Here is a 15216-nt window from a genome sequence, read left to right as displayed (position 1 = left end):
TGTATTGGACAACAGTTTATTTGTGAATATAAACCTGGCTGGTACATCCAGTATCATTCCTGATGAAATTTGGTGTGCCCAACAGTAAACACTTATTTAACTTTGTGAGACAAAAACAGAACCAAGGTTCTACAAATGAGAAGAAAGAACCAATAGCAGTCCTAGGACATAAATGGAAGTCCCTGCTTTTCATTTCATTTGCTCCTTCAGAACTACATAGTATGACATTAAAAGAATTGTTATAAGCAGAATGTCCTTATATTTAGTTAACAACAATCAAAACTTATTTATTTATGTATTGAGAGAGGGAGGGGGACATGGGAGAGGGGAAAAAGAGAATCTTAAGGAGACTTCACACCCACTGTGTGAGCCTGCCACAGGATCTCACAACCCTGAGATCATGATCTGAGCCGAAATTAAGAATCAGGACGCTCAACTAACTAAGCCACCCAGGCACCCCCTCAATCCTGTTTTAATACATAAATGACTTCTTTGAATATGTACTACTTAGACTCTGTGTGTGTGAGGGAGTAGAGAGGAGAAAATAGAAGTGAGGAATGACAAATCAAATCACATCGATAGGCTATACTATAAAAGAGGGCAGCTACGGATCTAAGACAAGTCTTATTGGATCCTAATATGGTAACAAAGTGACCAAAAGAAGATGGGACAGCTAACTTAATGTCGCAAATTTTTCAACCAGGTTGAACCTATTGACAGATGCTAGATTATTAAAATGACCCATGAGCCTAGAAAGCTGAAGATAGTTTTCTCATTGAAAAAATAATGACATGTTACTTAGGGGAAAGAGTAAAAAGGATGAGGTATCAGACCACTAGTGAATAGTTAGTGAAATAAAATGGTTAAGTGTTTATATATCTTATCTTAGATGCATATAAGACTATTACTTCTCTTATATCTCAGGAGATACACATTTAGTTACAATATTAAAAACAAAAGATTGAGCTTCTAAAAGAAAGCCAAATCCTATCAGATGCAGAATTACATGAAATCATCCATTTCTTATACAGATACTGACTTATGCTCCCCACTGTTATATTTGATAAATGACAACAAACATGTATTCAGCACATGCCACAGGTCAAGAAGTCTGCCAAGGACAAAGAAAGATGACTAAAAAAAATACCTGAGCTCATAGTTCAGGGGTTACTAAAAGGAAAAAGTGGCGGGTCATAAAAGGAAAGGAGGGAAATCAATATGAGTGAAAAACTAGAATCTCACTGTAGGGAAATGAGGACAGAGGATTAATCCTTTGGCAAAAGAAATAAAAGGGGATTCCTGGGCAATGTGAAGCTGAGAGTTGTTCAATCGCATCAGATTCTTAAGGCATCTGTAGATCCAGTTTTCCAGAGAAAACTAGGGCAATGACAAATGGGACAGCTAAAAGTAGGTCATAATTATAGCAAAGAAAACAATAGCCAGCATAAACCTGGCCATTGTTATTGTGGAAGTCATGGAATTTCTGCTTTCAATTACTCTAGTCATCATTGGCTTCCTGATACGATCTTCTGTGGTGAGAATAGCTTTTCGGGCTCCATCCCATTTTCCAGGGCCTTGAAGACGATAGTGGATTGGAGTGCAGGGTCCCCAAAATAGCTGTATTGCCAATTTGGGGTCAGTGAAGGCCAGAGACAGCAGATTGGGCCTGACGCCCACCAGATCAGCAAGCTCTTCCATGGTATCTACATAGTCTCCCTGAATAGTATGACGTTGGCTCTCCACATACCTGAAGCAGAGAAAACAAAAGTCATGGCTTAGCAACAATTCAATCAATCAGTCAGTCAGTTATTCAATGCTTCTGAGTGCCTGTTACTGGCTCCATATTCAGCTAGGAGCTGTAGAAAACAGAGAAGAAAGACAAGACCTTGTCTCCAAACTTAAGGACCTTATATAATCTACTGGAGGACATAAGCTGCACATGAAGCAGAAAAGAATGTAAGACTTTTGGTATATTGTGTGGTTTTAGATTGCTAAATAGAAATGTTAGAAGAGGGTAGTTAAAAGAGAGCAATAAGTCCTTGAAGGATGTGGAGGATATATCCCATAGCAAACAGCAAAGGGTTACAAGTCAAGGGAGCAGCAGAATGAAGGAATAAAGTAGGAATGGGTATGGAATATGAGGATGGAATATCTATGGATGCTACCTACAGTAGAAGAGGAATGTTGTGGAAAACAAGAATGGATAGAAAGAGGCAAGTATAGCACCAGATACAGAGGACTCTAATGTTATGAAAGAACTCACCACAGAAATTCTCAAGTTGGGGATCTTCAGTTGTTTATGAGGGCAGTGGTAGTGGGGTCCACAGAGCAGGACTTCCCATGGCCAGTGCTAATTTGGAATACTGAAGGGAGGGGGAGGATGACTTATCCCACTAGAGGAAGCAGCCCTCCAAACAGAATCAGATGGAGTCATTACACTACGTGCAGATTTGAAGAGTTAGAACTTTTTAGGGAGAAAATGTGGTAACAGATACTTGTGGAAGGAGTGGGATTTAGAGAGCTACCTGGTAACTATTTCCTATAAGGAAAATAAAATAAAGAAGAGTAGGACAGAAAGGAAGAGAAAAGCCAAGTCAAACTAATTGAGATTAGATGGGATAACTTGAGGAATCCAAAAACAAGAACAAGAAAAAGTGAGAGAAAATAAATTTGAGGTGGTGGAATGGAATTTTAAAAGAACTAACAGATGTCAAATTGGAATTTATTGAAATGGGACCAGTTTGATAGAAATGGGACTAGACAGGAAAGAATTTAAGAACTTCCCCTTAGGGATATTATGTTGGCTTAAGGGTCTGTAGCCATTCATTTATCCTATAGTAGTGTGAGTCAAGAGCTGAGTATTCATGAAGGTTTCACAAAAGGGATTCACTACACCAGCCTTGTAGAATTGTTGCAAGGATTAAATAAACTCGTGCATATAAAACATTTTGTGTACATAGATGACCCTCAAAAAAGATTATTGGAAACTGCTCACAGTGAGAAGGTACTAGACAAAAATAAGTCAAAGGAAAGAGAGGAGGAAAGCTGAAACAGTTTACAGCCAGTAAAGCAAGGAAGGAAAGCATTCTAAGAAGGAAGAGACATTTAGAAGCACCAAACTCAGGAGTGAGAAGAAAAATGAAGTTGGTCAATGATGACCTTCAAGAGAGCAGTTGCAGAATTAAGGAGGGAAGTCACAATGCAGAAGGCTTAGGAGAAAGAAAAGGGTGAGAATTTAAGCATATATTGTAGAATATTTATTGTAGAAATTTGGCAGTGAAAGTTAGGAGGGAAATAGCAGAGTACCTCTGACTTTTGTACAATAATTTAGGATCTTACCATCAACTTCCACTTTATTCAAATGAAAATCATCCAGGAAATGAACTCAAGTTCTGAAATTAACATTGCTAAATTACCATATTCACCCGAGCACTAAGAAACTAGCTGATGTTACCACCTTCCCAAAACACAAAGACTATTTGTACCACGAGCTGCTGTGACCTGGGTGCACTGTCACATGATGACAGCCATCGAAGTAGCCTAATCTGATTTGTAAATCCACCTGCAGATTTGTAACTGGACCATACCTTCCTCCCATTAAGTGATTGACACTCTTCTTTTGTCTGGCAGCTCCACTAGCATTTCAAGTAATTCTACCAAATTAATATACCTGATTTTCTCTCCATGTGCTTTTTCCTACTTGACTTTTCTTTTAGGTTTAATCACAGGATTTTAAATGCTTTTCTCTCCTTTTCTGTAAATATTCAAACCACTTGGTATTATTTCTCCATTTTATTGTTGCAAACTATTATTTCTCTTCCCTTCAAAATATAATCTAAATCCTTAACACAAGGAAGATTAAATATAATACAATAGGGGCACATGGGTGGCACAGTTGTTTGAATGTCTGACTCTTGGTTTCAGCTCAGGTGGTGATTTCAGGGTCATGAGATCAAGCCCTGAGTTGGGCTCTACCTGCAGGGTGGAGTCTGCTTAAGACTCTCTCCCTCATGGGGCACCTGGGTGGCTCAGTGGGTTAAAGCCTTTGCCTTCAGCTCAGGTCATGATTCCAGGGTCCTGGGATCGAGTCCCGCATGGGGCTCTCTGCTCAGCAGGGAGCCTGCTTCCTCCTCTCTCTCTCTCTCTCTGCCTGCCTCTTTGCCTACTTGTGATCTCTGTCAAATAAATAAATAAAATCTTAAAAAAAAAAGACTCTCTCCCTCTCACTTTGCCCCTCTCTGCTGCATTCATTCCCTCATATAAATAAATCAATCTTTAAAAAAATTAATAAATATAGTATAACATTACTCTAATTAAAAACTAAGTAGAAAAAGTAACTGCATCTCTCCTGGGAGAATTTCTTACCTTTTAGAAATTTCCTCTTGAGCCTTAGCTATTTCTGCATTCATTTCACTTTGTGAGGGCAATGTCTTTAGCCCTAAAGAGGAAAATCAAAATTTTAAGTGTAAAATCACCCCATGGGGAACAATAATCCTATTAATAATCACTATGCCAGGGAGAACTCAAAGAAATACAGGATAATTTTCTGTACCCAAGGAGGGTATACTTCACTAGATCTAGTGAATTATCCCATTATCCTTACAATATGACATTAACAACAGTTACTTACTGTATTCTACTTTTGGAAGATATTTCTCCTATTCTACCTTCTAACCAATACCGTCCTCCTCCCTAACATCATCTTCCTGATTGGGAAATGAAATAATGGACATGAAGAAATAATTAATGGCCCCACAAGTATATGAAATATAAAGGAGGAAGTAAAAGGGCAGGATGGGGAACCACACCCACATTTGTACTCTTTGTAACAGACTTTGTACCACAGGGAGAGAAGGAAAACTAAATTTTTGATCCCATTTTATGCCCAAAGTCCTATAAAGGTAAGCTTTTCCCTATTCTGCTTGGATTCATCATAGTTTCAGAGGCAGCCCATTTCATCTTGAAATGGGAATAGCTGACCAAAAGAAAAAAAAAGAAAAAGAAAAAACGTTGGCATGTTTGTTCCTAATGTTAAGCTGGTTTTGTCTAACCCTCAAAGTTTCACTCCTTGATTCTGGTTCAACCCTTTGAAGTGATACTGAGCAAATCAGATCCTTCTGCCAGGGACATTCTTCAAACCTTTGAAGGGAACTCTCTTATCTCCCCTGAATTTTATCTTCTCTAGGTAAACCACTCTGGCTCCTTCAGTTGTACTTCAAATGTCACATTTTCAAATCCCTTAACCATTCTTCGTCTCTCTCCTTTTCATGTACCCCAGTTTCACTTTTTTAAAAAAATATTTTATTTATTTATTTGACAGACAGAGATCACAGGTAGGCAGAGAGTCAGGCAGAGAGAGAGGAAGGGAAGCAGGCTCCCTGTCGAGCTGAGAGCCCGATGCGATGCGGGGGCTGGATCCCAGGACCCCGGATCACAACCCGAGCTGAAGGCAGAGGCTTTAACCCACTGAGCCACCCAGGTGCCCCCCAGTTTCACTTTTAAAATATGTCTTTGGGAAAAACCAAATAAACTATGTCTTTGAGTATGTACTGACCAGTTGAGACAAAAACTTAAGTTCTTAGAGAAAAACAATTGTAAGTTCTAGGACATTAGAGTTCTTTAATGCTGCTAGAGATAATTAAGCCTTTTAGAAGCCATATCATTTTCCTGACTCATATTGAGCCTCCCAAACCCTTAAGTTTTTTCTGATGATCTCCTAGCCAAAACTAAAAGAGAAGGAAAAGGGGGAAAGTCAGAATTTGAGAGGTTGAATCTTACATATTCTGGACTAGTCTTTAACCAGGTCTTAATTTTTGGCTGAAATCAAATCATACCATTTCTATATATGCTTTTCTCTATAATGAAAGATTACATTCCTTTGCTTTACAAATATGTATCAGTTGTCTAAAATCTAGATGAGTGGATTCTAGTCTGCAGTACCCTTGTAATTAATGAAGGAACATATTCTCAGAGATCTTATGTCTGCCCCACTTAGATATATAAAATAAATACCACCAGGCAAAGCATACCCATTTTGGGGGCACCCGGGTGGCTCAGTGGGTTAAAGCCTCTTCCTTTGGCTCAGGTCATGATCCCAGCGTCCTGCGATCAAGCCCCGCATCGGGCTCTCTGCTCAGCAGAGAGCCTGCTTCCTCCTCTCTCTCTGCCTACTTGTGATCTCAGTCTGTCAAATAAATAAATAAAATCTTAAAAAAAAAAAAAAGCATACCCATTCTGGGAAAATTTCCCAGGAGATTCCAATATATGTCTATAGTTATAAGTTATTACTTTACATTCACTCAAAAATAATTTTTGAGCATGAATTTTAATGCCAGTATGTATAGTCATACATACTGTTTAGTTATTTAAAAGCAAGAACATAAACATAAGTAAGCATACCACTAAGTAGTTAGGTAGCATGTCACTTACCTTTAAATACTTGAGTGACCCAGCGTCCTTGCAGCTCTGAAATGGGCATAATGGCACCCAAGGGCTGGATCAAGCCTATGATTGCAAGAGTAGGCTTTTCCAGGTTAGGAGGGAAGACCTTTTTATATAGGGATATCTTGTTTTTGACTACTTGGACAGAATCTTCAAGAAAAGGGAAGGCAAAAGTATAGCCTGTGGCAAAGATAACAGCATCAATATTGTCCTCCCTGGAGCCATCTTCAAATATGGCAGCTGTTTCTGTGAATTCCGTCACATTTCCTTTCACCTTCACCAAGCCAGAGATTATACGATTTGGCAGGTCATCATTCACTGTTGGATGTTGACTCAGAGCTCTGTAAGCGGTGATAAAGATCAGAAGAAGGAGAAATGAGAGAAAGAAAAAGAGGTATCAGTAATATGTAAGTAAAATTCTACTTTGATGGAGGTGGTTAAACAATATGCTAATGGTGTCCCTCTTGGTCTATCCATGAAATTTGGGAAAAGTCTAATGTATACCAGTTTGGCACAAATCAGGATCTCAGAGCAGACGTTGGGACCTGGATGTCATTGAAAGAGAAGACAGGGGGACCTGGGTGGCTCAGTTGGTTAAGGATCTGTCTTTGGCTCAGGTCATGATCTCAGAGTCCTGGGATCAGGGCCTGCATCTGGCTCCCTGCTCAGTGGGGAGTCTGCTTCTCCCTCTAACCCTTCCCTGCTTGTGTGTACTCTCTCTCTCTCATAAATAAATAAAACATAAAAAAAAATAGATGACATTGGAGAATTAAAAGAAGAATGGCCTTATTTGAAGAGTGTATATATGGTTTCTCAAGAAACAGTAGTAATATTCTCAGTGATATGATAAGGCCACAGACCTACAGATTCTATCCACAGATCAATGAATCTGGAGAACTGAACTGTCTGCATTCTATTGAGTCTCATTTCTAGTTTCAAAGGCCCAAGAGCTAGAATTAAACCATGATTTTCCAAACTGTATTAATATATGACATGTATGTAGTAATTTATAGTTAAAAATTGATTCTATATATATTCACTTATTTGAGTCTCACACAAACCCAATGAAGGAGGCAGGACAGGTATCATTATCCAAGTTTAGAGATGAGGAAATTGAGGCCTACAGAACTTAAGTGGCTTGCCCAAGGTTATACAGACCAGGATTTTAGAATTTATCTCGAAATGGTTTTCTGCAAATTCCTTTGGGAGCCTCTGAGCCTCTTAAGTAGTATTTTCCTAGAGACAGCATTGGATAAGGGTACCCCCCAAAATTGGGTTTCCAGTGTCTTGGACCTTTCTAAAAATCAGTCTGGATCCTTGGGCCCTTAGTTAACAGGCTCTGAGAATTCTCAGCCATCATATTCAGACAGAGCTGGTCTATCCTCAGGAACATAGTCTCAAAGTATCACCCCACTGATCAAAGGGAAAAAAATCTTTACAAAGGAGAAATTTCGTAGGTGCCACCTTATCCAACTGATCAAATTTAACATTAGTACAGGATAAACTCATATCATGTGGATGCTGGTGTGATCCATCAAGAAGGTACAATATAACCTATGAGTATTTGTGTCAAAATGTTTAACCGGAATATAGTAAAGGTGGAACAACTATGCAAGTCCAAATTTAGAGATTTTTCTATAAAACAATTGGCTCAATTCTTTTATAAAAGTCTATGTTGAAAAATGGTGAATTATTTCAGATGAAGAGAAATTAAAGAGACCTAACATTTAAATGCAATTGGCTAGAAGGGAGTTGAGGGAAATTGGAAGGGGAGGTGAACCATGAGAGACTATGGACTCTGAAAAACAACCTGAGGGTTTTGAAGGGGCGGGGGGTGGGAGGTTGGGGGAACCAGGTGGTGGGTATTAGGGAGGGCACAGATTGCATGGAGCACTGGGTGTGGTGAAAAAACAATGAATACTGTTATGCTGAAAATAAATAAAAAATTAAAAAAAAAAATAAAGTGGCAATAGCCTTGGAAAACCGTGTGGAGATTCCTTAAGAAATTAAAAATAGAGATTCCCTATGACCCTGCAATTGCAATATTGGGTTTTTACCCCAAAGATACAGATATAATGAAAAGAAGGGCCATCTGTACCCCCACTGTTCATAACAGCAATGGTCACAGTCGCCAAACTGTGGAAAGAGCCAAGATGCCCTTCAACAGATGAATGGATAAAGAAGATGTGGTTCATATATACAATGGAATATTACACCTCCATCAGAAAGAATGAATACCCAATTATTGTATGAACATGGACAGGACTGGAGTAGATTATGCTGAGTGAAATAAGTCAAGCAGAGAAAGTCAATTACCATATGGTTTCACTTACTTGTGGAGAGTAAGGAATAACACGGAAGACATTGGGAGTTGGAGAGAAGAGGAAAAGTGAATTGGAAATCAGAGAGGGAGATGAACCATGAGAGACTGTGGACTCTGAAAAACAAACTGAGGGTTTTGGAGGGGAGGAGGGTGGAGGATTGGGTGATCCTGGTGGTGGGTATTAAGGAGGGCACATAATGCATGGAGCACTGGGTGTGGTGCATAAACAATGAATCTTGGAAAAGTGAAAAAAATTAAATTAAAAAAAAAACACACCTTTAAAGAAAAAATAAATACATAAATGCAATTGGCTAATACCTGAAAGGATCCTAGATTTAAAAATAAAAGAGCCATAAATATTTTGAGGACAATTTAGGAAATCTGAATATCTGATATATTAGAGAATGTATTTTATCAATGCTGAATTTCCTGTGTGGTCTCTGTGTTATGTTTATGTGGGAGAATATCCCATTTCTTATATCCCATTTCTTTAATATATGTTGAAGAATGTAGGATAAGTTGTCCTAGTGACTATGACTTACTCTGAAATGGTTCAGGAAAAAATATGTATGTATGTATCTATGGATGGATGGATGCTCTCCATATGTGGGGATTTATCTATCTTTAGAGAGGTAGAGAGAGAGGAAGCAAATACAGCAAACTGTTGATAGGTGAATCTAAGTGAAAGGTATTATGTGTACTCATTGTACTTATTATTTTGGAGTAAGTAAATCTGAACACTAAAGAAAATAAAGAGTTGGAAAAAAGCATTTAAAAATCTGCCTCTAGGGCGCCTGGGTAGCTCAGTTGGTTAAGCGACTGCCTTTGGCCCAGGTCATGATCCTGGAGTCCCGGATAGAGTCCCGCATCAGGCTTCCTGCTCGGTGGGGAGTCTGCTTCTCCCTCTGACCCTTTCCTCTTTCACGCTCTCTCTCTCACATAAATAAATAAATCAATCTTAAAAAAAAATTAAAATCAGCCTCTAGAAATGCTTTCACAGTCTACCTTCCTGTGTGAGGACTCCCATACTTCATATCCCCACAGCTCTCCATGCATTTATCATATTCTATTGCTTGTCTTCTCCTTAGAGTATTTAAGGTAAGATCCATTTCTCAAGTCTGACATTTATTTCTTGTGTAACCTCATAAAAATTAGTTTCTCTAAGTGTCAGTTTTTATATCTGCAAACAAGCAATTAAAAAAAAATAGTTCTAACCTATAGAGTTGTGAGGATTAAATGAGATCATACACAGAACTCAGTTAGCAATGTGCTTGTCTTATAGTAAGTCTTCAGAAAAGTAAGGTGTTATTATTTGTATTAGTATTACTATTAGGTCTTTAGTCTCTATTCTCGTGTGCAGTATAATGCTTGGCTCATAGCAGGTGCTCAGTGTTTGTGGGATGAATGAATAATTTACTGCCATCTGCTACCATTTTATTGTTACTGGGTATCATATAAAAAGAACCTGTGTCTGAGGAAATGATAAAATGGTTAATGCCAAGGAGAATCACAGGCTAATGATTACAGATCAGTAGATCTTGGACTTCTATAAGGGGCAAAGTAGAAATCTGATTTCAGATATGTGTATTTTCTTAATGCATGGGTAGAAGTAGCTTTACTGTTATCCCATGTGAAGTCCTTATTCTTGTGCATTGGCCATCACTGCCCTACTTACATTATGGCAACATACCTGTGTTTTGGCTTTAGGCCAAACATTTCGTGGTCAAACCTTTGGTTCAACTTTTTCTCCAAAAAACTGTTGACTAATGATCGACCACAAATCTTCGAAAGAAAGTATTTATATCGAGAAGAGAATAACACATCAAAAGGATATCCAAAGTCTGCTACACGATTCAGGATCCAAGCCCCTCTCCTGGTACTGAGGAAAACCTGGGGCATGGGGAAAAAATTGTTTGCTTTTGTCATTCTCTCCTCATAATCCTTTAATAGCACCCCACTCTCTTCAAGATTAAGTTCAAACTAGTTTGTCTGTCTTTTTAGTCCATGCATGGTCTTTTTTTATTTCCTGCAATTTTTCTTTTCAAACACTAAGTATACAATTAAATTAGTACATTCACTGACCAAGAATGTGTCTTTCTCTCAACCATGACTGCATTTCTGTTTAATGTCATTATGCCTCCTTGAAAAGCCACCTATCCTTTTAATTCTCCAAAGCCTATTTATTGTCAAGATCCTGATAAGTATGCCTCCTCCATAAGACACCACTGACCATTCTGCCTGACAATTTTCTCTTTGTCCTTTGAACTTCTCTAGCACTTAACCTGTCCAACTCATTTAAAATCAAGGAGCAGTAGAACTGAAAGCAATTGGAAATCATTTAATCTGAAACCCTCAGTCTCTTTTGCTTTGACATTATTTGCATATTACCAAAAACCCCTGTTATTTATCATTTATATTGATATTAAACTTTTAACACTCTTATTTCTGTCTCTGCAAATGTGTTTCCTCCAGAGTGGGAGGTACAGTGTAGACATCTTTCAGTCTTTCCCAACCCACCATCCAACCCAACATCCAACCCACCATCCTTGTTGCTTCCATTTATTGAGAATTGTGACCTGTAAGTCACTGTGCTGGTCCTTTATCTATAGTCTTACTTAATCAATACAACAACCTCTTGAAGTAGATATTATTGTCCCCATTTTACGGATGAGAGCCATGGAGAAAATGAATAACTTACTGAAATCATATAGTTAGTAAGTGGCAGAGTTGAATTTCCAACCCAGGTCTGATGACCCCAAAGCCTGTGCCTGAAGAAGTGTTGCACTGATTATTTTATGGAAAAACTGTAGGTCACTAGTAGAACAACAGGAAGCTGGTCAGTCTTTATGTGTCCTCTGCAGGCTAAATTCCATGCTCAGAGCTGAGTTCTGACATTCAATTACCTGGTGAAAGTATCACTTTCTCTACAAAACTCTCTAGAGATAGTTTCCATAATTGTAAGGTACATAAGTACATGCTTTATGGTCTTTTGTCTGTAAACTCTCACATAAAAAGGTGACCAGTCTACAGAGGGATAATAACATACTTCACTCATAGATTCTCACTGATGGTAACCTTATACGCTCTGATGATTAAGGACAGTTGAAAAAGCATGCATGGTCTTAGGAATCACACAGGTTAATGCTCAGGGTCTCAATTAAAAGATTCCCTTGGGCGCCTGGGTGGCTCAGTTGGTTGAGCAGCTGCCTTCGGCTCAGGTCATGATCCCGGACTTCCAGGATCGAGTCCCGCATCAGGCTCCCAGCTCCTTGGGGAGTCTGCTTCTCCCTCTGACCTTCTCCTCTCTCATGCTCTCTCTCACTCATTCTCCCTCAAATAAATAAAATCTTTAAAAAAAAAAAGATCCCCTATGTATAAAGCAGTGAAAATAATACATCACAAGGCTGTTGTGAGAATTAAATAGTGGTTCTGCAAAGGGTGGGGCATATAGTAAATACTCAATAGATGCCTAATGGCTATCGGCATACTTCTCATTTCAGTTTCCCATCTATAGCTTATTTTAAGCATACAATATTTACAAATCTGGATTTATAAGAAAAAAATGTAAGGACAGTTGTTTTATAAGAAATGGATGTTTTCACAAAAACATTATACCACAAAATGTATTATACCAAAACTTCCTTGATAGGCTGAAACTTATAGGTCCATTAAATTTTTTGATCTACAAACAAATTCTAAAAAATACAATTTAATATGTAAAGCAAAAAGTTAGAACCCAGCAATTGAGTTTCTTTGATTTGCATTAGAGGTGTGCTAGTGTCACCCCTGCCATGCAGACATGGTTGTGCCGTGAGTTGTCCTCAGGCCTTCTCAGACACAGCCACCTTATCTCCATCCACTCTGGATGCTTTGTTCTTTGGCAATCTACAGCTCCTCAGTGCATGGAAGTCCCAACTCCCTTATAACTGACCATTTGATAAGCCAGTGCTATTAAAGAAGACTCATGCTTTGGGTTACCATCATATACCTTGCACACTCTTTTATCATAATACCTATACACATTTTTACCCTTTTTTGTTTATATACCTATTTACTGATAAAGCTTGTTGAATTAATTTATGGGGTAACATATGAAATTACTTTTGTGGTGATAGATGGGGATAATATTGAGAAGTGTTATTGAATGGAATTTCTGGATAAAGGTCATTTAACAAAGGTGTGGCATTAAACTTCTATTTAAAAAAAATTAAACATATTTGTGGAGAAACACAGCTTAAGTAAAGTTGCTGGAAAATGACCATTTACCTATTGCCAATAAAGTTATTCAATAAAGACATGAATAGCAAGATAATAAAATGACATGTCTTTTTCTGGGAATTTATAATGAAGACATTTTCTTTCCAGCTCAAAATATATGATACAAAAAACAAAACAGCTCAGGTCTTTTTTAACACTGGAGTGCAAATCGGGACCCAAAAAAACAAAACAAAAAAACTCGAGAATGTAGAAATTGCTTTAGAGTGAATGTCATTCTGATACCTAACTGTATGCAAAGGCTGGGGTGAACTCCTTGCACATGCTACAGCATGGATGTTTTTCATACTGATATCCACGTTATCTTTGGGAAGATTAGGTTGTTTCTATTTCCCATTTGGGGAGTGAAGAGAAAAACTCCCCCACCATCCTATGAATTCAAAGGCTTCCACTAAACCAGCGTGCTTTCCTTTATATGAGAGTGTGGCACTTCCACTAGCCTCAACAGGCGACACACTCAATGCTGCATTCAACCAAGCTCCTCAAGCTACTGCTTGGTCTTCAAAGTCAGAGGCATACTCAGAAGAGACAGCTGACTGGGATCATTGGGATTCTTTAGTGCGAAGTCAACTGAATGATGGGAATCTAACAGGGAATGTTGACTCCATCATCTCATTGTCATAATGTTGCCAACTGAGGCAACAGAGCCAAGCCCTGCTTGCCAATGGCATTGATAGGCTGTGGGCAGAGGTATTTGTACTCTATGTTGGGTCTACATACAGCTTCCTTGATGAAGCAAAGAAAATAATTTACTAATTCAAACCTGCTTGGCTGTTTGGCAGATTTCCACAGCCAGATCCCCTCCCGAATTCCCAATGCCAATTACAATGACTCTCTTTCCAGTGAAAATATCTGGATTCTTATAGTCTCGGCTGTGGAAGTACTGTCCTTTGAACTTCTCAATTCCTGCAAGAGAAGGGAAAATAATTCTCAGATGAGGTTTATCTGCTATTATTCGTTGAAACATTCATTTTGCTGGCTGTGTGTAGAGTTCAAGCACGTATCTATATTCTCCCTCTATTCAGCTACATACTTGCCTTTCTATTTTTGCCTGTTTTCTCATAGTCTCAGAGAAAAACCTTGTGACTTCCTTATCACGGATAGTCTTCTCACCTCAGGATCTGTTTGTATTTTGGACTTGTAGATTCCCAAATCCAAACCGCTGCAGAAAACCTTTCTCTTTTGTCTTTTCATCTTTTTTTTTTTTAAGATTTTTTATTTATTTATTTGACAGGGATCGTAAGTAGGCAGAGAGGCAGGCAGAGAGAGAGGGGGCGGGGGAAGCAGGCTCCCCGCTGAGCAGAGAGCCCAATGTGGGGCTCGATCCCAGGACCTTGGGATCATGACCTGAGCCGAAGGCAGAGGCCCAACCCACTGAGCCACCCAGGTGCCCCGTTGTCTTTTCATCTTTAAATACCTACTCCCATTTCAATTGGAGTACATATCTTTTCATATACTCTAGATTATACTAGAGTACTTTTTTTTTTTAAATGAAAATCCAGGTCAAAAACTATAATTAAATTCTTTAAGTTTTCATTTCTTCCTTAGAAACTCAATACTTGTTTGTTCCCTTGATTGCTGAAAAAGTCCTTATTCAACCTGATATGGATCAACTCCCATGTTCTTTCTTTTTTGATCTTTAGAAAAACCAAGGTTATTGTGAAACCAAAGATAGAGCCCTCTAATGTTTCTCTAGGTTCCAAAACTAAGGTTATTTCTACCTCCCAAAGAGCAGTAATCACAGTTGCCCCAACATCTTTCAGGGGTCATGTAGAATTAGGATAAGCCTTATCTCATCCTTAGGTGGGGATCACTCGGGCCACAACCCTCCCTTTCCTCAGAGATCAGGTCACAGGCACAGTTCAAGAGTTTCCTTCCTTGTAGGCTACTCACCAGGAAAGCTTTCCAAGGGTAAGTGAGCATTGGTGTGATGGCCAGTGCAAACCATGACTCCATCAAAGACGTTTACCTCCTTTTTCCCTTCAGATTCTGTGACTACCTCCCATTGGCCTGAAGTGGAGAAATCAGGCCGCTTCTTCACACTGCACACAGTGGTCTGAAAAGAAAAGTGATAGCTACAGGAGACTAACCACAGCCAATACATTGGACATCTTCCTCGACATGACTCTCTTTGCAGAGTGTTACACAAAGGCCTGATACCACATGAGAGAGCTCAT

At 38.8% G+C, this 15216-nt stretch overlaps 1 protein-coding gene across 2 annotated transcripts in view; it reads right to left on the bottom strand.

The window, feature by feature from the left end:
- The window catches only part of FMO5 (flavin containing dimethylaniline monoxygenase 5), a 30961-nt gene continuing 15745 nt past the window's right edge, over positions 1-15216 (bottom strand). For both annotated transcript variants that reach the window (XM_080802980.1, XM_080802981.1), the window contains 6 exons: positions 14933-15095; positions 13803-13945; positions 10455-10654; positions 6430-6782; positions 4366-4438; positions 1-1747 (listed from right to left, as the gene is read on the bottom strand). In XM_080802980.1, coding sequence (XP_080659106.1) covers positions 1402-1747; positions 4366-4438; positions 6430-6782; positions 10455-10654; positions 13803-13945; positions 14933-15095 — 1278 coding nt within the window. In that variant the 3' untranslated portion in view covers positions 1-1401. The remainder of the gene's footprint in view (positions 1748-4365; positions 4439-6429; positions 6783-10454; positions 10655-13802; positions 13946-14932; positions 15096-15216) is intronic.

Source organism: Martes martes (genome assembly GCF_963455335.1).
Source record: "Martes martes genome assembly, chromosome: 4".
NCBI classification, from domain to species: Eukaryota; Metazoa; Chordata; class Mammalia; order Carnivora; family Mustelidae; genus Martes; species Martes martes.
This window is presented reverse-complemented; position numbering and strand designations above follow the sequence as displayed.